The following is a 23332-nucleotide window of genomic DNA, read 5'->3' as shown; positions in this document are numbered from 1 at the left end:
ATGGAAATCAGCAACTACAGTTCTACTAGAATAAGCTGAATATGCATCATTAACAATCAGTTGACACAGTCACAAGGCTAACTGTCTGTGACTCCTAGTCCTCAGTAGCACCCCTGCTCACACACTGAACTATCATTTTTTTTCTTGGACTGGAATTGTACAATTCTCTTTCTCTCTGACTGGTCATTTGAGCTGTAGCCTTTAGATACTGGCTAAATTTGTTATAATATTTGTAATCAATTTCCCTACAGAAGCAATGGTTGGACAACTTCCTAAAGAAAAGTAATGGCTTATTTCAAAGGAAGTAATTTTTGAGGAATAGATTACGTTTCCTCTCCTATGTGTTGTTCTATACTCGTACTCTTGACAATTTATTTGAGACAGTCCCCCTTAAAAAAGCTCCTGGCATTCAGATCTCCCCAAGGATTTCAAGAGCATTTAATTCTTCACTGCCTGATCTATGCCTGTTCACTGAAGTCAAGTTTCTTCTTAGCCATTACTGTCCTTTCATCTGTATCTTCAAACATGGGCCATAAGGCGTCCAGTTTTGGGGCTGAGATTCTAAAGCTTTTTCTGTTATCCTTCCTCTGCACTGAGAGAGTCTTGTTTGGAAACCATTTCTTCTTCCTAGCGTCATTTTTCATATCATGTAATAGACAAGAAGCATGTCATTCAGCTAGTACGTGACCCTTATCTGTGTTCAGGTTTTCTGATTGGAACTCTGATAGCAGCTTGTAGAAACTGTAGGCCCGTGTTACCGACTGTTTGTTGAAGCCTAAGAGGCACAGTGTGCGTAGGTTTTGCCAAGCAGTATTGCCAGTGTGCCACCTTGAATGTTGATGTTGGGATGTCAACAAGTGGAAGCCCTTCCTATTTGCAGCCTAAGACAGAACCTCAGTCTTTGCTCCCCAAAAAGGGATGATAATCTTTTTTTTTTTTTTTTTCCCCTGCATAATCACAGACTGGCCCATTATGTACTCTAGTATTTGTTTATGCTAAGTATATTGGAGAATTTGGTTTTGAGTTTTCTTTGTGCCCAGTGTTTGTTAGCTCAGCTTCTCAAATCAAAACAATTTTGAAACTCTGATTTCTCACTTTTGTTTTGACCTCTACTTATTCATGTTTGAAAAGGCTTGTGCACAGGAAGTGTATGAGAGATTATCTATCTAATCATCATGCTTCACATGTCACCAGTTAGCATCCAGACAGCCTTATAGGAAGGATTAGAACTGTTTCTGCTTTGTCTGAAGTGTCTAAAATGGAGTAACAGGTTGTTTCCTTAAGTCCAGACTTGGTATTCGTACTGGTGGACCTACCTTCAGCATTTGTTTGGCACACTGGACCCCCACACCCTGGTGATCTCACTCAGCAAGTGTTGAATGCTCAACGTAAGAGCAGCTCCAAATCATCCCATCCCTGTAAAATTTGGGTGGTGATTATGACTGACACGGTGTAGCCGTGACCAGTTTGTATGAAGAGCAGCTGACACGAGCAAGCAAGAGTGAAGCCAGAAAGTCTGCAAATGGAAGTGCTTTGAAAAGGTGGCTGAAGCCTTGTCTCTCCTGCCTAGAAAATAAAAGATCTAAACTCCCATTTATTACTGCAGACGAAGTCTGAGAATCCAGCTCAACACTTCCCTGATGTTGGATGAACGAGTAACATCAGTTCTCAAAAACGCCAGCTTTCAGTCTGTGGTGGATACGAAATATCTTTCTTTCTTCTTGCCACGGTGATCCATCGCTTTGCAGCTGACCTGCTGCATCACAGCAGTACTGAAAAGTGAATGCTACGGTGATGCACAGTTTGGTGCAGAATAGGTATTTAACCTCACTGTAACGGGCTGAACGCAGAGCAGTCTTGCCCCTTTCAGTGTTCTGAGCTAACCGGCGGGTTTGGGAGCACCTCCGTAGCTTCTCACTTACTGCCAGCCAGTTGTGTGTCTGAGTCATATCACGGCACCCCTTCCTGTTGTGTAGGGCAAGCAGTCTACAAGGCCAAGTGCCTGTGCGTGCTTGAGCACACTAGGAAGCGTTCAAAACTCTCTACACCTCCCTTGAACGCAGCAGCAGAAGCAGCCATTCCCACCTTGCCTCCCAAGGTGCGGATGTGCCTGCCACTTGGCGTTTCTGGCTTCTGCTACTACGACTTCAGCACATCATGCCTGTGCTGAAGTCCCTGCCATTGTTTCTCAGGCAGCTTCAGGGGCCAGATTAAGGTGTTCCTCCTAGATTTCAAAGGAAGTAGCTGATCGGGCTTCAGAAAAGCCCACATGTGGATTTGTGAACTTCTGTGACACACGAGCTCCTCTGGGAGAATGCAGACATCAAAGTTCAGGATGCAGCAAATAAGAGTTGGAGACAGAGCCTCTTGGCCTAAGAGACTTGTCTGCAGCATAAATTTCCAGAGAAAAGTGAAATATGTTTAGAAACTGCTGGACTACTTTCCTCGGTGAAAAATTCATCCCATCGTTATGGGTGATGCTCACAACACTAACATGGTTACACTTCTACCGCCTTTCTAAAAGGGAAGTTATTAAAGCTTTAAAAAAAAAGAAGTTACAGATGAAATAATCCTCCAGAAGAGTGTTGACCTCAGAAAAAGAGATGGGCTAGACAAAGCCCACTGGAAATGTCACCTTTGCCACCAATCTTTCTTACACAACGTTCAGATACTGAGGCAGCAGATCTCAGCGTGTCATTCACAACCACACTTTTTCTTTCTTTATTTAATTGGTACGCATACATTGGAGTCAATAATTGTAACAGAAAGTACATCTGAAAAGCAAATGAGAGTTTTTTGTTTTCAGTACATTATATATTTTTTAATGAAATTTTGTATGTAAGAAGACAACATTTATACCAAGTACCAAGTAATGGCGCCTATGCAGAGTAGCAAACTCTAAAAATGTTACTTTAAAAGATGAAATGCAAAGCAGTTTCCTTTTTTTTTTTTTTTTTTTTCTTTCGCTGTGGTTGTTGTGTTAAGAAAAGGTGAACAGGACAGATATCAGGAGGTGTTTCCTGTTTGTGCAAACAGATGGCGAGTTGGCATTAACCATATACATGAGATAACATTATCAAAATATCTTAACCACATGCATCACTTTCAAGGGGACTTTTATAAAGCATTTTCTTTCAATTCTGGTGAAATAATTCTAATTGGAATAGACGCATGTGGTAGCTACTTCAGTGGATGCTTGTTAGTTGTCCATAATACGTTTTTATTTGTCAAGTTTTGGCTAAGAAGTATTTTACAGAGTATGCCATGGCAGGTATGTATATGGGAAACAGGGAGAGCTGCCTTTTCTAAGAGAGTAAGGAGATCACATGAAAAAAATGGTGCAACTCGGATTTCAGCACGCTGTACAATCAAAGACATTTGCTAGTTCTTAGACTGGTATGAATATATCTTCCTTTACAAGGAAAGGAGTATCCTCCTTTCTTGTAAACAGCATTGTCCTAGGCACCACTAAAAAAAAAATCAAGGATGTGACCTAACAAGGCATAACGTCAGTACGTAAAGCAGTGGCAGCCATCCAAGAATAATTCATCAGTATGGTATTTCCTTACAATATTTTCTGGGGGGGAGAGCTGCCATTTTTGCATTCCCTTAATCTAATCCTTTCCTAAATCTCATTCTTTGGTCATCTGAAGCTAATGACTGATTTGTCATTTTCTTGTAACAGAAGTTCCAATATCATCAGTGTTTTCCTCATCTCCTTCTAGTAGGGATTTATCAAGAGATCGATAAAATTGTCTCTTTGGTACGTTTGTCTCCAGTCAGACAGTAACAAAGAATTTGCCATCAACCAATTCACTCATTCTTTGTACTGCTAACATCAAAAGAAGCTGCAGTTTTCTTCAGTTAAAAAATCCAACCTTAGGAGGAAGGGTGCGGGAAAGGCTTATAGGATTGTCCTTAAGTGTGGCCAACAACCTTCTCTTCAGCTCATTAACGGAGCAGTCTTTTTGTCAAGAGTTTTCCGTGATGACACAAGGAAGATTTTGTTGCAGGCAGAAATAAGGGCCCAGTCACCAACTTGTACAAAATATTTGTATGAATGATGGTTCGTAGAGTGATTTTTTCAGTGGTTGTCTCTCTCTAGTAGAGAAGCAGAAGTCAGGACTTCTGAAATGCCGTTTCTGATTAATGTCGCGAAACTGAGTTTGATGATTGACAATGAGACTAGAAATTCTTCATAGCATCACTGCAGGGACTGCAGCATATGCAAGCTGATGGGAACCTTCTGCCTCTTGATGGCAGTAAGCTTGGTGCTGTTTTAATACCGGGAGAAGAGAAGAGGCCTCCTCGAGCCTCTCATCCTGCAGAACAAATGACACAAAGGAAAAATTAAATATGCAAAAAATATATATATATCCTTCTGCTATAGTGAATCCTACAGCATTGACAAAATTGGACATCGGAAGATTCGGGCTAAGAAGGCAGACGACAACAAGAAACCTTACCTTTGTGTGGGTAGCGTGCTGAGTGGTTCCTGTCCGCCCGGAGCACTGCATGGGGGAAGGAGCCGGTGCATCATCACATCCTGACCCCCAGTGCACCGACAGGCTCCCCAGGGGGTTGCATCTGCCTGTGCTGAGGGCCAGCTCTGACACGGTACAGCTCTTACCCTTGGAGCAGACTTGTGAGAAAGAGCTGTGGTTAGAAGCGTCTGTGAGAAGCCTTGTTGGGGCCTCGCCCGCCTCGACTGGGAGTTGCTTTTGAAGTCAGGTCCTTCCCCTTGGTCTTTGCTGAGCTTCTGCGTGGATACACCTGTGCCAAGCCATGCATCTCCCCGCCGGGTCCTGACCCCACTGATCTGACTTTTAGGCTGGATTTTAGACCTGCCTCATCGCTGCAGGTTTGCCTGGCGGGCCTGACTTCTGGCTGACCGTGGCTGCTGTCCCTGGGCCTGCTCTGCTCTTCTTGCTTGGCTGCTCTGCTTGCACGTTGTCACCTGGGCTAAATACTAAACACTCAACTATTTAGTATTCAACTTAATTCTTTTCATAGTAAACAGACAAACCAGAATCACGGAACTGCCTGGCTTTCATTAAATGGATTAGACTGACAGACACTTGTCACAGAGCCCAGGAAAGGAGCTTACATCCTGGGTCCTTGATCACCCTCGCTGCTTAATTATTAGCTCCTCTTCCTGCCTCAGTGGGGGACCGCTCCAGATAGCTCTCTTACCTGAGACAGGGTGCCTGTTGGGGCTGAGGAAGTGCGTGTGAGGTCATCTGCGCAGTGTGGTACTGATGCCAGGATTCACGGCTGATGTAGCTTTAGAGGCTTTTTTCAAGTCTAGTGTAAAGTGCATACATGTTTGCTGATCTCCAGTAGGGACTCTCAGGTGTTTTAGAAGCATTGCTTAAATAAATTCATCAGATTGGTTATCTTCATGTGAAATCTTCCTGACGTTTCTCAGAATAAGTGTCTTAGCGTGGTCAAAAACTCCAGAATTTATCATAAAATTGTGACGGGGAGGTCTGAAGAATAATTTCTGTAAGGCAAGGTAGAGTATTGGTCTGGAAATCTCTGCACATTTTTAACTGGAATTTGAGAGTTCTAGTTAATTTAAAACATTTTTTTGATGCTCGCTTTGGGTCAAATTAAAAATCACAGATCTTACTCAGATCTTACTGTATTTCTGTTGTGATAGTTAAGGTTATCTGAAAATCACCATGCACTCTGGAAATCCATAGCCTTGATCTCTACTTTCTACGGATCTGAGACAGTAGCAGTGCTTCCTAATGTTTTCTTAGCTTTACTCTTGGCCGTGGTACCAATTCCTGCTACAGTTCCCTGAATCTCTGCTCTTTTACGTTGTACAAGTCCATCATGTATTTAGAGGTAAGCCTATGAGGGGAAACAATTTCCCTGCAGTTAAGGATCAAGAATCTTAATGCATGTGGCTTAGATGCACTCTGGGAATACACAGTTGCGAAGTAGACCATCCAGAGTAAGTTGGAATTAATCCTGAACATCAGTGGTCACAAAGCATTAAGATTTTCAGCCTTCAGTACTTGTATTTTGGATATTCTTGGGTCATTAATATAGGTAAGAGCTGGTGTTTGTCACAATTTCCAAAGGTATTTGAAATATTCCGAGGACAACTGGAAAGGATGTTTTCACAGCCATGTCGACCTATCTGTCTAGTCTGTTTGTTATCTCCGGGAGAGGGTTAGCAGGCTTGGCGTGGAACCGTTCTTAATGCGTCAGTCCATATCTGCAGTTTATCAAGTTTTCCATTATAAACCTTCAAAACTAAGTAGTTACCTTATTAGGGAATCTGGGTTTTGTACTGCAGGTAGTGCATTTTGTGCACACTAATTTAAAATGTAAGTTTAGGATAAAGAGGCAGACAGGTCTCTTTGTTACATGTCAGCAGCTCGGGACAGGGCGGACGCAAAACCCAACTGGAACAGGCAGCCCAGTGGTGAAGCTGAGAGCACAACTGGAAAGGCACATTTATTTCAGTCTTCAGATACACCGGCATACTGATAAATTAATACATTTACTGTAGATTTTACATTTCATATGCATTATTCTCTGTGAATTCTGGTGCTACAAAAAATGTGCCATGGTCCTGCTGGCATTTTTCAATTCAGCAATTTTGCTCGAATCACCCTTGGACGCATTATTTTCTCCCCTTCTGGTCTTTCAAAAGAAGAAACACAGGCAAAGCAGCCTAAGTTCATTGTTCTTGCTTAACTGTAGAGCTTAGTAGGCTTCCAGAAATTCAAAATTAATGAATTAAAACTCATCAGAATTCTGAGCTAGGGGAAATTATAGATGGGGAAGTACAGGACATGTGATTTTCCAATACCACGGAGAAGTAGTGCATCAGTGTCAGTAGTAGGTCTGAGATCCCTCTCTGGGTTTAAACTACAAAATAATTCTCCTTTTTACTGTGGCTGTTCGGCTAACGCAAGGCGTGAAATCCTTCAAGATAAAACCTCGTGACTTTTAAGCAAATGTGTTACACGTTATACAAAGTAGAAATGTAGATGGGTAATCATTTTTTTAATCTCCAAATCACTAATAGTGGAAACTATGGATTGAAGGCTGGTTATGACTCCTAGCTATCGCACATCTTCACAGGGAAAAATGTGCTGTAACATAAGGGACTGGAACATTTTACAAGCGAGTGGGTCAAATCTAACGAGTCCCCAGATGCTTTTTCAAGTGTGCTATTGCACTGCCCCCTGTGGTGTCTGGGCTGGCTGGGTCTCCTTGGGAGAGAACAGAAGAAAGCAAAGGAAAGGGCAGGAACCCTAAATATGATTTTTTTTTTTTTTGTCTGGGATCAGGTTTTGCTGCTGCTGCTGATGATGATCTGATCGAGCAGAGAGCATTTAATGCTCTAGGAGTACGTAAAGGCAGGAAGAGCCCTCGCTGAGAGAAGAAAAGAAAAAAAACTCTTTTAAGAGGAAGGTCTTCTGAGAAACGACAGTACAGAACTAAAATAGAGCAACTAGAGGAAGGAAGTCCATGTCCTATATATACAGAAAGGGAGGGGGATCTTCTCCATAGTAACAGAGGGAGCCGGTGAGGAGGGAAAGGGACAACACCAGCTGCATCGTAGAGAACAGAGAGAGATGGGGTTTGCTGCTCTTCCCCACTCGCAGGTTCTGGTGTGATAGGAAATGCCTTCAAAGATGTTTGTTTAAGCTCACAGAATGAAGATGGGATATTCCTGGACATTGATAAAGCTTGTACTTCGTGTTCTAAACATCTGACCATTACAGGGCTTTAAGCTTGGCTGCTAAAAGAAAGTTTCAGTTCTGTGATTTATGCCCTATTTACGTTACTGCTGTGCATTTATGTTATTACCGTGTAGTTACAAAATGTTTTGGCGCTGGAATACGGCCAAATTCTGCAGTGGTGTTTGATACACTGAAGTTAGGGAAGACTGAGAGTCTCTAACAGTAGTATTGATGTCACAGAAGTGATCGCTGGCATGGAAAGTCGATCACAGGTAGCCTGCAAGTTGGGCTTGTGATCAGCAGCATGTGATCTGAGTTTCCTGATGTGGTTTTGTGGATGCGATGAAATGCATTTTTGCTTTCCCCCTACTTCTTTCTTTCACTCCTTTCCCCATGCAAAGCACTCAGAGGACCCTCTGTTGCGTCTCTTGCCAGGCAAATCCCTCTTGGCAAAGAGAGAAGGGTCTTTGGCCTCAGAAACCCATTGCTGAAGTAAACCAAATTGTTCACGATGGATGTGAAACATGAATTATTAGCAAGAAATCAGACAATCCTTTCCTCCTTTTATTAGCACTCTTCCTGAGTTTACAGTGACTACTTCCAGTAGCTAGTAAAGCAGTAACCAGCCCAGTGTTGACTTCACAAAAGACTACAGCAGCCCTTGTTGTTTGAAATAAGCATTTTATGCAAATGTTTGCCTTTTGAATTACATGAGGCGTTATGATCTTTTTGTTTAAAAGTATCTAGTTCTTTGCAAAGAGACTGACGGCAGTGTCTGGTTTCAGGGTGGGATGATTAACTGGAATAGACTGTTTCCTCCTTTACGTCATAGACAGAATGCGAATTATCAAGATCATCGTCCATCTGATCAAGACACACCTCCACCTACCGAGGTTTCTGAAGAGCAGGTAAATTTTTTGTATTATTATTATTTTATTAAAAAGCAGTCAGGGATCACCTCTGATTTTTTATTGTCTGTTGACACAATTTCTTAATCACTGTCTACAGCAGCACAAACTAGAATATAACAGTCGCAATACAGGGACTTGTCACCTTTCAAACTAGAGTTGCAAATCAACTTTGGAATTTCTGCTTTTATCTGCAACTTTCCATCTTTTATATCTAAAGATTAGACAGTTTCACTAGTGGGGACTATTTAAATCTGATAAAATACATGTTCCAAAAAAAAAGGAAGAATGGACGACAAATAGATTTCGCCATTTTCCCTGTAGGCATACAGCTTTTCCTTCACTGAGGTCTCCAGCTTAATTTTCCAATTCAGTCATGTAGCTGTTTGGAAATAAAAAAGGTTATGCCACCTGTGGACTGCAGCACACGCTTGGTGTAAAACTTCGATGTTTCCGTACACGATATGGTTGACAGATTTCACGTACTCTGTTCTGTGTGTGTTCTGCCTAGTGTAGATTTAGACTTTTGTCAATAGGTTTGGTTTGGTTTGGTGTGTGGTTTGGATTGGCTTGGTTTTGTTTTCTCAGAAGAGAGGATGATTTACTAGGAAATTGAAGAACTGAATATTAGACTTGTTTCTCTGTTCAGGATTTATTGTGTGTGATCAAGTTCTCCAGTTTTTAGCCCGTCTGCGGTTAACAACATTGGCCTTTTTATAGTCTAACATCTCTGCTGTTCTTGAACAAGAATAGGTTTTCAAGAGTGAGTTTTTCTTTCCCTTTTTCCCATTTTAAGGAGATCAACACTTGCTAGTGCCATGCTGTTATTTCTAGTTAATTTAGAATGACATTGTTCCAGAGAGAAATTGTTACAATGATCCAATTCTAGTTTTGATTCAATGTTAGATTATGTTCAAAGTTAACTTCATTGGTGACTACATCAGAAGAGGAGGGAAAAAAAAAAAAAAGAACCAGCCAACACAAAAAAAAAAAAAAAAGGAAAGAAAAAAAAACCACCAAAGAACACCTTCTGAGACCAGCCAAAACTTAGTTTTGGCCAGCATGAAAGCCAGTGCCAGGAATCAAATGGACCAAAAAATTTTCCTGCTGATTTTTTTTTTTTTTGATTGACAAATTCTGTATATATAAAATGTTATTGTTGGGCTTGAACTCATGATGTAGTTATTAGTCTAACTTGTGCTGGCTTCTGACCCAAAAACTGACCCAGGCTCAGATTTATGAAAGCACTTCAATATACACTTGCATTTTCTAATGCATCAAAGTGAAGAGAGATCACCTGGCTGCTGTCATTCGAAATGCTGTGCCCTGCAAGGCAAAAAGAAATCTAGGCACCTTTGATTTCTCGGGACTGCTCTAATAACACTCTAAATTGGGTGGCAAAAGTGCAAGGTTTGTGTCTGTTCCTCAGATTCAAATTTGCAAGCGTTAGCAACACTTTTGGTACAAAAAATCTCTGCTTGTCTTGTGGGTTTTTTAGTACCTTAAATTACCGTTACCAGTATACAGCTCAGCTTCCTGGAGCTGGATTCAGTTCCTGTGATTAAAATATACTCAGACAAAAACAGCTTTTTGTTGTTAAAATTTATTCCTCGTCGTGCTCGCTGGATATTTCTGTAAATGGGAACATTGCAACTCCATCCACCACTTATTGAAAGTTAAAGTTAGAATTCATGGCCACTACCAGTTCTTTTTTCTTTCTGAAATGTATTTCTGTGGTTAGCTTTTATTTCCATCGCTTGGCCTCTTTCTCATAAAGACCATTGCCTTAGGCGAAAAATCTGAAACAGGACACGTTAGAAAGGTAGCGGTTCTGAAATCCAGTTTGATATTGCAGAGGAGTCGAAAGTAACAGCTTGTTTCTCTCGCTACAAGAAGGTGAGAAACTGATGCTGGGTGGTAAAGGGGAGAAGGGGGAAATGTACAAAACGGGCACCATGTTTGATATTCTGACAGCCAAGGTAACAGTTTACAAACATTTCCTAGCAACTATTTCTCAACAAGCCACCAAAGCAGAAGAGATTAAAAATACTGAATGTTGTGGGGGTTGTCTTAGGGGAAGGGAAGGTTACCTTCAGCTGCACCTTTCCTCTAAATGGCATTTGAAGTGCTGGGTGCACGTCGCTGGTGTGCCCCAGGAAGACTTCTCCCGAGACACGAAGGGCCTCGGCCGCGCTCCCGCTCCCTCCGTGCAAGCCCGCCCGCGGAGGAGCAGCTCACAGCCCGCAGCTTCCACTTTCGGGAGCTGTGGTGTCTGCTCGCAGGCCAGCGCGATAACAGGGCAGGAGGGAGAATGCTTCGTGCTGCCAGCGGCCGTGGTTAGTTCTGCACGCTGCACCCCCGGCCTTTTTTTCCCCTCTGTGGGTGATTAAATATAAAAGTGAATTAGTTACGTTGTGACTTTCAGTTATACCTAATGGAGAATTGTAGATTTTTAATGCAGTTTAAACTGAAATATAACCCTAGATTAAATTTGATTATATGCACATTTTTTTCACATATAATAATTCACATATAATAAAATTCACATATAATAAAATCTGTTACAACACTATGAGAAAATGTTAGGTGTCCGTTCATGGTATTGTAGAGAAGGATGATCAACTGGTTACTGATTACCCAAATCACTCTCTTAATATGCCCATTTCCAGGTAATACTTCCATCAGATGTCAATGACGTGCACTGTTTTGAAAATATTTAGAATCCTTCCATGAATTTTACCAAACCAATTTAAGTATTGCATTGCCTCTGCTTTAGGGGTAGCTTTCAGGTTTATTGTAAAAACCACCTAGAGTGAATGTGTTCTTGGTTTTTATGCGCTGTTTTTTATGACCTTTGGAGAAGTAGTTTTTTTTTCAAGGAAAGTACAGCAAAGTATGTACAGACAGGTTTTCCCATCTGCTGGAAAATTCCACATTTTGGTCAGCGCTGGGTTCTCGAGGGCCCGTTCACCTCCAGAGCAGTGAGCCCTGAGATCAGATTGCAGTTGTCATGTATGGTACCAAAATGCAAAATACAAGAAATGCCAGCCAGGCAACAAAGCTTCCTTTCCATTTCACTCCTCTCTCAAAACTAGACCAGCTAGGAAAATACATTTTCAGCAAAAGGTAGTTTTTTAATAAACTATCATAAAGCAGTCGTCTCTTTCTCTGACAATATCTTCAAGCATGCTGTCCCAGATGTGTCTTTGTGGTGTTGCAGATCTGTGCTTGCTTATTCTTTAGGAATGTAAGCCTTTGAACAGACTGATTAGTGGAAAAAAGTGATCCCTGACACTGTTACATAGCTAATGCACACGCAGTATGAACAAAACTCTGTTTTTTCAGTGGTTTTATGTTATTTCTTTTACAGGTCGCACGACTTATGGAAATGGGATTTTCCAGGGGAGATGCTCTGGAAGCTTTGAGGGCTTCAAATAATGACTTAAATGTAGCCACTAATTTTCTACTGCAGCACTGATGGTTTTCTGTGTGAAGGAACTCTACTTGTTGGGTTTGTACGTGTCTGAAAGAGGATCAAAGCCACCTGGTGGACAGACTCACGAAGGTTGTCTCTGCAAGCAGTGTCAGGAAGGAGAAACTGGCTCTGCATGACTGGTGGTTGAAAGCAGTGTTAATGAATGATGTGAACTGTTCCCAAGCCTTCAAATCAATTGGTGGTTTCTGTTCTGGTTATCCTTTTCAAAATAACTTTAGTTTCTACTTATTACTGGATACCACCTAAATTTATTTTTAAAATGGAGTAGGTGTTTTTTTCTTGTAAATCATTGTTAGACATGTTGTCAGACTTAATGACTAGGAAAAGAAGCTCCAGCAACCACCACAACTAGATTTACTACCTGTCAAGAAAAATTGTATTTTCTTCATTTACTGGTCTAATTTCTCTAGCTTACATGTTATTTTACAGTACTTGTTTTTTGACTGCAGTAATAAGATGTTTGAAGATCACTTCATTTTGAGTTCAGTAAAGGGTTATGGGACTATTTGTCATTCTTCAGAAAGTTTTATTAATGCCTGTAATATTTTATTTCCTGAATTCCTTTTTGAATAAAAGTTGTCATTCAGCACATAATGCACAGATAGGATATGAGAACATTCATGTGCATACTGCAAGCTATGGTAAGTGACCACCGTAAATTTAAATTTTACAAACTGAGTAAATTGCTGTTCGGACACAGGGCATGAGGACACTCACTGGAAGCAATAAAAGTGAATTGAATGGTACGATAAGGTCAGAACTGAAATGATTTGAATGACTTCTACTTATAATTCAGACAAACTTCTGTAACGATGGATGTGTGCTCAGTCTCCTCTGTGCCGGCTTCATTTTTTTGAGCTGGCTACATGCTATCTTAAAGGGAAAATATAAAAAGCTATCTTTTCTATATAGTTCTAGTTTTCTACTTTCAAAGACGTGGGCGACCCTGCATTTGCTGAATCCTCACTCTCTCGAGCAACTTACTGTTGATCTCAGATGAGAATACTAATCTTAAGAGTGATTCAGAGCAACACGAGAGTTGACAGGACATTATGCCAAAGTAGTACAATACTGATTTTGAAGTTTAAATTCATAATTAAACGTACTTGACTAGACTCTCAGACGTGCTCGGTCTGAGCAGCTTAGGAGTTTTAGGAGGTGGGCTGGAGAGAGGTGAACACCTTCATAAAACGAGGCGGGAGTGGTACTGGATTCTAAACTGCAACTCCGTGAAACCCATCTATCTGTGCATCTCAAGCATTTAATATGTGTCGGAGTATATGTACTTTTGTTTGTATATTGTGTGTACGTATGTCTATTTGTGTATGCACAGGCACATTTAACACACGCATTTGTTTAGAAAAAAGATATAGGTCATCAGAAGCATACGAAAGGCCATAGCAGTTGAAATGGGAATGAGGTGAAAGAATAGAGGACAGAGAAGAGCGTTCAGAAAATCCAAATTAACATGTGTGCGCCAAAGCACAGGTCTCTGCAGTCTTACTTGGCCTGGAAAATATAACGGGAAACTACAGGACAAGATTTATAGAGAGGGAGATACCTTTCTTATTTTTGTAATTGACTGATAAAACTGAAAAACGTCCTTCAGGCATCCAAGTGCTTATACAGAAATGACATCAAATTTATTCATCTTTACATACATGACATTCTTCTGTAATTATGTCAAAGTCATTTACATATGTTTCAGTATTTTCCAGTGGGGGAATTAAGAAGTTTTTTGGAGTTACTGTGTGTTTTCCAGGGCTTTAATCAACCTGCCTCAGGGCTGGGCTTGCTGCTGTGATCACATTTTTTAGGCAGGGTTTGTTTTTTAAGTGAAAGATTTTGTTTTTGTGAAGCTGAGTGGCACTTTTTGTGTGTAGCGTAGGCACGTCTCTCTACCCAGATAGCTAGAAAGTGGATACCTTAGAAAGGTCAAATGTAAGAATACCTTCTAAGAAACCTACAATAATTTGTATAGGGAAATCCATTAAATATTTTAAAACGAATACATGTTTTAATTTTGAAACATACAGATTCTTCCTCCACAAGTATTTTTTGTAAGTAGCAATAAAGGCCTCAGAAGTGAAATTTTGTCTGTAGGAAATTCAGGTCCATCTAGCCCCCAGGATAAGTTAAACAGGACACGTGCCCTTTCAGACATTGCATTTCTTCCTTGGAACTTTAAAATATGTAAAGAGGCACCCAGGACATGGTGGTGGATATTCTCCAAGTGTAAAGCCTTTCCTACCCTTACCTATGCAGAGGGTATCCACATGTCACGGTTGTGTGGAAAGCCCCTTTTTGCTGAGCAATTCACAAAACATGGTCAAACATGAGGAGTAAAATTCAGGTCTCGGTGACGTTGGTTGAAAACTCCCCTCAATATCTGTGAGAACAGATTTTGCTCAAAATACTTCCAGGGTTGTGATTTCCAAGGAGAAAAAAAAAATAGAAGTGGTAAAAGGAGGGGTCTCTGATGCAGTTGAGCAGAGTTCCTGTTTCATACAAGAATGTAGAAAAAGCTTCGTGCATCAGAGCTGGAGATGAACTCGATTTCCACTTGATTGTGAAACTTTCGTGGACCATTTCTGTGAGCGTGAGGAGTGTGCTCCTTCCAGCTTACACAGTGCTGTGCCCAGCACAACTTTAAACGTCTCATTCCTTTTTTATGTGTGACGCAAATGTATGTATAGGCAGCGAGAGAATGCAAAACACTTTTCTATGGAGAGAATTTTAAGTCCATAGGAAATTCGGACTGGTTTTATTAAAGCCAAGATGTGGTGTTTTGAAGTAACAGCAGCTGTTTTTCTGCTTTCTCTGACAGGCTAGGAATGTTATCTTTTGAGACAACATCGGAATAATTTACTGGGGACTTTCCTAGATGGTTGTGATACTTTGAAATACACCCACAGAGAGCTTTGTATTTGTGGAAATCTGCCTGATAAGCTGCCAGGTTCTCAAGCCTTAACTTTTTGCTGAGATGCAGAATGATTGGGCTCTGCACCTAACTAACACATTTTCCTGTCCCAAAACGCGTGTTAAAGGTCACATACTACTTACATCATGAGCGAGTGGACCGTCGGGGTTGGTCCATGTACCTCCCCGTCCTATCGATAGCACCTGCCCTTGCCCTTGTGAACGCGTGCTGAAGAGGTCTCGTTACTTTTGTCTGAAACTAAAAACCAAGCAAGCAAAATATACAGCAGGGTACTGGACATACGGCAAAAATTTTGGCTCTTCTGCATATGAGTTTATGCATATATACGCGTGGGTGGGTGTATGTGTGTATATGTATATATACAGAGAGTGAGAGAGAACGTTTATTTATCACTTTGACTAATTTAACTGGAGCTAAGCGTTTGTTCAAGAAAATTAAAGGTCTGTGTGCAAGGTTTCCCAGCTCGTTCAACACGTACATTTGGAGTATGTATGCAGTTGCAAGGGCATCCAGATTTGAAAGCACTCAGGACCACAACTGGGCTGTTGTAGGGGAGCTGCATCTGTTTGAAGGTAAATAAATGCACAGTATTCATTGGAACTACTTCTTGCTTCGATACATGAGTGTGTTTAATTTCTCGTATGTGTTCTTCCAGAAGAAAAAACCTAAATGAGGTTAGCTTTCTTTAACTGGACAGCCACAGAAATAAGCACTTTGTATGAATGAGTATAAATACTATTTTACTAGGAGGGTCACATGAACACGCAAACGCTGTATGTGTTTGTATGCACACGTAGATGCCTATTTTATTATACATGTAAATGTGCTTATTCAAAGCATACTGTGTTTGGTTTAACTTTCAGGAGGATTACATTCCTCCCGTACTACAAAACGGTGCTTTGGCCGTAGGAAGTACACGCAACTTTTCACTGAAATTCAAAGAGGTTCCGCGCTACCAAGAGCTTCCAGTGCAAGTGCAGGACACGAAGCAGGCGGTGGCGACCTGGAGAAGGGGTGCAGCTGGTGGCAGTCTCCACAAGGTGGCCGTCCAGCCACTGGCGTTCGCAAAGGAGACTTTCCAAGAGGAAACTGGAAGTTAGCCAGGCTTGCGCATGTTTGCAGGAGGCCGTAGCCAAGCCTGAATGGCAGCGTTGGAGAAAGCAGGAATATATCTGCTTCAAAAGTGGGTGAAGAATTCGGGGATCGTGGCTGAACTGAAAGCAGGATTTGGCCTTCTTTAACAGAGATAAGTAGAGACCGTAAATGGCATCTAAGATCAGCAAAGAGGTGGAGCTGAGAGGAAGGAGAGAGCTCAGATAACATGAGCAGATTGACAATGAGTTTAGAAGCACAGAAAACGGAGTGCACAGGGGAGGAAGAAGAGACCTGCTGAGACAAGGGGCGGAGGGACGTCACAGCACGCCGAGGTCGGTTCGGAAAGAATCCACAGAGATTCTGCATGAAAAATGCAAATACACGATACTGCGGCTAATCCCGCACCGAAAACCCACTCCTATTTCTTTTCAGGGATGTCTGATAGGGGAGACCTTCCACTTTATTTGTTCACTTTTGCATGAGGTGCTGCAGATAACCAGGAAAGAAAACTGCAGTCGATCCCAGATGCTCGGTGGTGAAGCAAACCCTGGTGTCACCGCAGCAGGCGACGAGGCAGATGGTGGTGGCTTACAAAGCATGGCTGGTCCTGCCGACCCCAGTCCCGATGGCCCCAGTCCCGATGGCCCCAGTCCGTGCGTGGCACCTCGCCAGGGCCCTGCAGGGAGACCTGCACCAGGAAGGGCACGGCTGCAGCACGCTGCCCTCCTGCCGAAACAGAAGGGAGAGAGGTGGGTGGAGAGCTCGTGCCGACTGGAAGCGTGGAGCTGGGAACCACCACTAAGGGAAAAGGCGGCTCTCCACCTGGTAAATCCCCATCAGGAGGTACAGCTTTGCAGGCAGGCCTTCCCTACGTGCTTTCTGCACGCCGTTTAATTGCCTGAGCTAATCGCCCTTTTGCAGAAATCGGGAGAAGGCTGAAATGTGCTGCCTTAGAGGATTTTGACTCACAAGGGGTTTTGAACTGCAAGGGTCACAGCGTGGGTTTGCGAAGGGAATTTCATTTTGCATCACGTAGGTCTGTAATCTGCACGCTGTACGCAGATACGCTAGTGCCGTGCGACCGCAAAAAAAATAAGTGTGCTCACTGCCTCGGGATAAAACCAGCAATTTTCCCATCTCTCTTCAGGTCAAAAGTCGGCAGCCTAGGCTGGATCGAGACGGCGCAAAAGTAACTCTTTGCTTGGAAAACCATCGGTGACGCTGATGAAGGCTGCACAGCTGCCTCAGCCTTCGCAACCACCGTATTTATTATATTAAGCAGACTCTTGCATGGCTTGAGAAGAGCAGTGGCAGCTCCAGGTGACTTCAAAATATTAATACAGAAATATTAATCTTGCCAGCCCCGGATAAGGTCTCGGCTCTCCCTCTTTTGGCGAGCCCCAGCGTTGCAGAGGATGCGCTGCCGGGGCGCGGCCGCGGTGTCCCCGTCCCTGCAGAGACAACAGCTCCTTGTCTGCCAGCTGCGGTCGCCGCTCCCCAGATGTTATCTCGCCCCTGCATGGGTGTCTGCTCGCGTTCCTCTGCAGGAATCCCACATCTGATGGCAGCAGCGCAGCGGTGATTTCAGATGCGTTTGCACCGAGGAGAATGTCAGGAAGGGAGCAACAGCAGCGGCGGTGCAGTTACCGATAGGAGCTGATAAGAGGAGGGATGAGAAATGTTCTCATCGAGGTCGCTCACAAGGCGGAGCGAGCCGCAGGAAGCATGCACGGCTCCAGGGGCCAGCTGCCGTGCAATTGCATGATTGAAGCGAGCATTTTGCGAGTAGTTCAGCTCGGGCGATGAATGAAGTGTAGAGAATGTACGTTGCGCCCGTTTCTCTTCAATGAACGTATGGTTTTAGTGAAATGCCCCATTTTCACACTCCTACACCAGCAGCTGGGGAACACGCACGGGCGGGCGAGCTGATTCAGGCGACAGGGGATCCCTAAAACAACTCTCCTTTTGGCAGGCTGCTCTGGCCTGCTCCCTTGTCCCTTGTGTGTCCTCCTGCTGTCCCCAGGTTGGTGTCCTCCAAAGTCCGTCCAGAGGAGCGAGGCCACTGCGCTCGCACAGCACCACTCCTCGGTGACAGGGGACGATGTTAGGGGGTGACGGCCACCAGCTGCAGACGGGGAGGTTCAAGCACCACGAGTGTTTCCATCCGGAGGGGGTGCGGCACAAGAACCCAACACCTTGGTGCGGGAGCCTCCTCCTTGGAGGATCTTGGTCCAAGCTGGACCAAGCCGTGGCCACTGACCTCGTGCTAGTGGTGGTCCTGCTTCACGCGGGCTGTTGGACTGGTGACCCTTGCCGGGCTCCTTTACAGTGTTCAGACCATTGATATTCCTAAACTATTGCATGCCGGCTCTTCCTTGTCCATTGTGGCATGCCGTACAGGACACAGGCTCCCTTCAGGCCAGCACTGCAGTTCCACCTGCTTTGAGTGGGGCCCAGGCAACCTGGAAGGTCCCGCTGGAGACACTTTCCAACCGCAGTTACTTTATGCGTCCCTCTCAGCCAGCCTGCGGGGTGCTGCAGGTACCCGCACTGGGGGTAAAGCCATCATCATCCGAAAGCTGATTCATGTGCACTTGAACAGTAAAGGGCTGCACATGACTCTGTCATTGACCTTCTAGCAACAAAGAAACATTATTACCTTCAGGAACGATTTAGATTAATCAAAAGTGCCAGTTCATGAAAGTTAAGCAAAATAAAGCCGGTTTTCCTCCTTTTCAAGCCTACGCGCGCATCTCCGTCCCTTCCAGCCTCCGGCACAAGGCAGGCGCCCCAGGCACCGTGATGTCCTGCACACGCAGGCATCACCTGTGCCAGGCCTCGCAGCCCAGCCACTTCAGAGAGGATCCGAGGAGCTCCTGGCTCGTGACGACTTCTCCCCGCCGCAGGGGTGTCGACGGGACCCAGACTCCCTGGGCCTCCTCCGCTCGCTCTGGAGATGGTCACACATGAGCCGCCAGCAGCACTAGGACAAGCCTGGGTGCTGGCTCGCACCCCAGGCCCTGGGTTCAAGAGAAGGCCCCATGAGGCCACCTCCAGGCCCCTTTCCCCCGCTCACATCAGGTAGCGGGGAGGACGGGGGTGAAGGTTTCCTGGAGAGCGCTGCGAGGGACCCTGCACCTCCTCCCCGGGGCCATGGAGGGGAGCAGGCCCCTGCTGGCTTGCTGCCTGCCCCATGCAACGTGCGGGCCGGGGGACAGCAGCGAGCCCCTCAGGGCTTCTTCCTGGAGCACATCCACCACAAAGGGACGCAGAAAAGCAGGGACGGGCACATTACCCGCAGCCACCGGCCCCGCAGTGGGTGCGGGACACATGTGGGAGGGTGGCTCTGGGAAACCCCCAGGGCCTCCACCAGCCCTTGTGGGCGCTGCATGCTCTGGGGCTGAGGTGAGGACGGGCCCTTCTACTCCAGGAGAGCGTCTCCAGGTGGTGTTGGTGGCCCCGTGCCCCACAGAGCAGAAGTATGGCCGGTGGGGCTCTGCCAGAGCGGGTCCTGCTGTGGGGCATGGTCCCTACGCTGTGGGCCGGAGAGAAAAGGAGGGGTCGTGCCACTAGACGGAGCTGGAGCCCTGGGGCTGGCTGTTGCTGTTGCTCTCGGAGGGGGTCTTGACAGTGGAGGAGGTGGCCATGGAGCCGCTGTTCCTGAAGATGCGGAGCAGCCTCCGCTTGTAGCCCCGGAAGGCGAAGAAGTAGATGATGGGGTCAATGCAGCAGTTGAGGTTCATGAAGGCCACGGTGACTTGCAGGGACATCTTGAAGGCTTGCTGCTCGCGGCAGGACGGCTGGTAGAGGATCTTCCTGACCATGAACTGGACGATGTTGAGATGGTAGGGGCTGAAGCAGAGCAGGACAGCCAGCAGCACCACCAGGATGACGGTGAAGGCCCGGCAGTGGTGTCCATTCTTCACCGTCAGCGGGTTCTCCTTGGCGGTCTGGCAGAGCTTGAGGTTGATCCGCACGTAGCACACCAAGATGATGCCCACGGGCAGGAAGAAGCCGAGCACGCAGGCCACCAGCAGCAGGTAGGGCAGCTTGGGGATCTCCTCGAAGTTGAAGTACTCCATGCACGTCAGCTTCTCCCCCATCCTCCGCGTCATGGGCCGCAGGAGCAGCGGCGCCGTCTGCAGGAACACCAAGAACCAGATGAGGACGCAGATGGCCCTGGCACGGCTCATCCTCCGGATCCTGCCGGGGTGCCTGGTGCGCACCACGGCGATGTAGCGGTCCACGCTCACGCAGGTCATGAAGTAGATGCCCACGTAGGTGTTCATGTAGAAAATGAAGGCGGTGGCCCGGCAGAACCAGTCCCCAAAGGGCCAGTTAAACTCCAGGACGTAGTAGGCGATCCTGCCCGGCAGCGCCAGTGTGAACAGGGCGTCGGACAGGGCCAGGTTGACCAGGTAGAGGTCGGTGGAGTTGAGCTTCTTCTTCCTGCGCTGGAAGGTGATGCAGAGGGCCAGGATGTTCCCGCAGGCGCCAAACACCAGCAGGGCGGTGTAGAAGAGGGAGAAGGTGACTTTGGCCGAGAAGTGGTGGTTGTGCACGTTGCAGCCGCTCTGGTTGACGGAGGTGAGGTTGGCAGGGGGGAACGCAGTCTCCACAGCAGCCATTTCCAGCCAGTTCCTCTCCCCTGGGATGAGAAGAGAGGTGAAACCCGCAGCCTGCGAAAGCGGGACCGGCACCCCCAGGGCTGGCTCTTACCAGGAAGCCAAGGGCCTGTCCCCTCCCGCTCCCTGCCGCCCCCCCGGCAGCGCTCAGCCCCAGTCATTTGGAAAAACGCATCTCTGGTGATTTCGGTGCGAGCGGCGAAACAAAGGCTGTGACTCATTGTCTTCTTTCTGGTTCTTGTCACCAGCTCCTCTTATTTTTATTTTATTTTATTTTTTTTTTTGCACATCCAAGCAATACCAGAAAGGATGTGGAGGGAGGGGGGAGGAGAGGGGGAGATATAATTGCGTGTCACACAAACAAGGTCCCAAACTCATCTCGTGGCAGTGGTATAATTTATTCATCACTGCGGGGGTAATGGGGACATTCAATGAAAAAATGCCCAGACAGAGGCGGGGCTGGGGCAGGAGGGGGTCTGGAGGGCAGAAACAAAAATAAAAAAAAAATAAAGACAGGAAAAATCCCAGCTTTCCCTGTGCTGGTGATGCCTCCTGCCCCTTCAAAGAGGGGAGTGGGACGCATCCCACTACCAAATCTGTGTGCTCTGCTCCTCGATGTGCTTTGGGACGTGGGTTCTGTGCCTGCCCTGTCCCATCCAGCACCCTCCACCCATCCCATCATCCCATCCACCTCCATCCTATCCCTCCCCATCCCGTCCATCCCATCCCATCCTCATCCTCATCCTGTCCATCCCCATCCCATCCATCCCATCCTGTCCATCCCCGTCCTGTCCATCCCCATCCTGTCTATCTGTCCATCCCTATCCATCCTGGCCAGCCGCCCCTCACCGCACGCTCTGGCTGTGGGTTTGTGTCCCGCTGCTGTTCCCCGCTCTGCGGTCCCGCAGCCCCCGGCAGCTCAGGTGCACACGGACGCACCGACACAGGCGCTCTGACAGACGCACGGACACACACCCACCTCGCGGTTGCCTTCCTTTTCCTCCTCCTCTTCTCCTTTCTCCTCCTCCTCCTCCTCCTCCTCCTCTTCTTCCTCCTCTTCCTCCCGCCCCAGCGTAGGACCCTCCAGCGCCGTGCTCCCGGCTGTGTGTCTGAGTGCCTCTCAGTATTGGCTCACGTTATAAAAGCACCGGGAGGTTTGGGCTTTTTTTTTTTTTTCTCTCTCTTAGGTTTAGTAAAAACGTGTGTTCTCGCTGGGCTTTTTTTTTTTTTTCTTTCTCTTTTCTCGGTGTGTGAGAGGCATTTGTCAGCCGTGGGGTTGTTCTCAGTAGTGGCAGCGCCGGGGAAGACAAATGACTGTACCTGCGCAGCAATCGCTCCTGACATCTCAGCCGACTTTGGGTTTTACTCTGAAAATTTCTACGAGAATGCAAAATGCACTAGATTAAAGACAACAGCTCCGACCCTGTTTCACGCTATCGCCCTGGGGCTCAGCCCCCTGCCAGGGCAGCCTGATGGGGTTGCTTCACTTTTTTCCCAAAAGTCCAGGAAAACACTTGGTGCAGCTTATCACACCCACACAGAGCCCACGTGTGCCATTAACTCTCCGCCCGAGGAGGGATGGAGAGCCCGGTGGGCGCTGCTCCGTGAGGTGCAGACCATTCTCCGTGGAGTCGGACAGTTTGCCCTCCTTGGAAGCCCATCTTCACGTGTAGGCTGCCGGGAGCTGCTGGGGGCAGCCAGCCCGCCCCGCGGCAGGGCTGAGTACTTTCCTCGAGCTTTTGGCACTTCCCAAAACGTTCGCAGAAGCGCGGCCTGCCCCACAGCTGGCAGGACGGCCTTCCCCACGGCCTCTGTTTCCTGGAGGCCGCGGGGGGCTTTCAGATCCCAGGAGGATTTCAGACTCTGCTCGGTGGTTGGGGTTTTTTTCTTTTTGGTGGTGATGATCTCGCTTGTTTTCTTTTTTTATTTTATTTTTTTTTTTCTCCTTCCAAAAACTCCCAGTAAGCTAGGAAATTCCCAGCAGGGGACCTTTAGGGCAGTACTGGAAAACACTGAGGCTAAGAAATGTCAAGGTTAAGATTACAGTTAAGCTAAACTTAAATTTCCCTTTATGCTAGTAAAGCTCAACCAATTCTTTAATTGCATAATATTTATAATCGTTTTCAGCATAGTGGCATTAAACTCAGCACTAATCTGTGTACTCATGTGCAGTGAGTCATTTGTACAGAAATTACACAGTGAATGATATTGGCATGAACTTCTACAACTTAAAGACTAATAATGAAAATTTGCTCACAATCATCTGTTCATGGAGACACTTCTATTGCTCAGGGGTTTATATTGCCTGAGGGGAGAGGTCTGCTGATGGGACAATAGCTGCTGAGTAAATTACAGAAAATATTCCTTCGTGATGGGGATTTTCTACGTGCACACCTGTCAATAGTTAAGCCACCCAAACTTGTGCAGGGCTCAGATGTTCTCGAGCTGCTCCGTCACGATGGTGCCCGGAGGACATGACATTGCACGGGGTTATCCCTGCGGAAGGCCTGATCCTGAGCACACACCTGAGAGTGGGTTCAGGACCGTCCTTCACCTCA

At 45.8% G+C, this 23332-nt stretch overlaps 2 protein-coding genes across 9 annotated transcripts in view; one reads left to right on the top strand and one right to left on the bottom strand.

Annotated features, from left to right (window-relative positions):
• Positions 1–15658, top strand: part of UBAC2 (UBA domain containing 2) — a 106701-nt gene extending 91043 nt beyond the window's left edge. For 6 of the 7 annotated variants that reach the window (XM_066986408.1, XM_066986395.1, XM_048072657.2 and 3 more), the window contains 2 exons: positions 8495–8617; positions 11988–15658. In XM_066986408.1, the coding sequence (XP_066842509.1) occupies positions 8495–8617; positions 11988–12095 (231 nt within the window). In that variant the 3' untranslated portion in view covers positions 12096–15658. The other variant, XM_048072660.2, reaches the window with a different exon arrangement.
• Positions 15659–19431: 3773 nt separating this feature from the next.
• On the bottom strand, positions 19432–22802 carry LOC106031807 (G-protein coupled receptor 183-like). Of its 2 annotated transcripts, none has more exons than XM_013174434.3 (2): positions 21754–22802; positions 19432–20797 (listed from the first exon to the last, which is right to left on the bottom strand). In XM_013174434.3, exon 2 carries the CDS (start codon positions 20775–20777, stop codon positions 19719–19721), a length of 1059 nt encoding a protein of 352 aa, XP_013029888.3. In that variant the 5' UTR covers positions 20778–20797; positions 21754–22802; the 3' UTR covers positions 19432–19718. The 2 variants fall into 2 exon arrangements, with proteins under 2 accessions (XP_013029888.3, XP_013029890.3); XM_013174436.3 differs by lacking the exon at positions 21754–22802 and adding an exon at positions 21624–21747.
• Between the last annotated feature and the right edge of the window lie 530 nt (positions 22803–23332).

This window comes from Anser cygnoides, chromosome 1 (genome assembly GCF_040182565.1).
Source record: "Anser cygnoides isolate HZ-2024a breed goose chromosome 1, Taihu_goose_T2T_genome, whole genome shotgun sequence".
NCBI lineage: Eukaryota > Metazoa > Chordata > Aves > Anseriformes > Anatidae > Anser > Anser cygnoides.
Note: the sequence above shows the minus strand (reverse complement) of the source record. Positions and strands in the feature narration are given on the sequence as shown.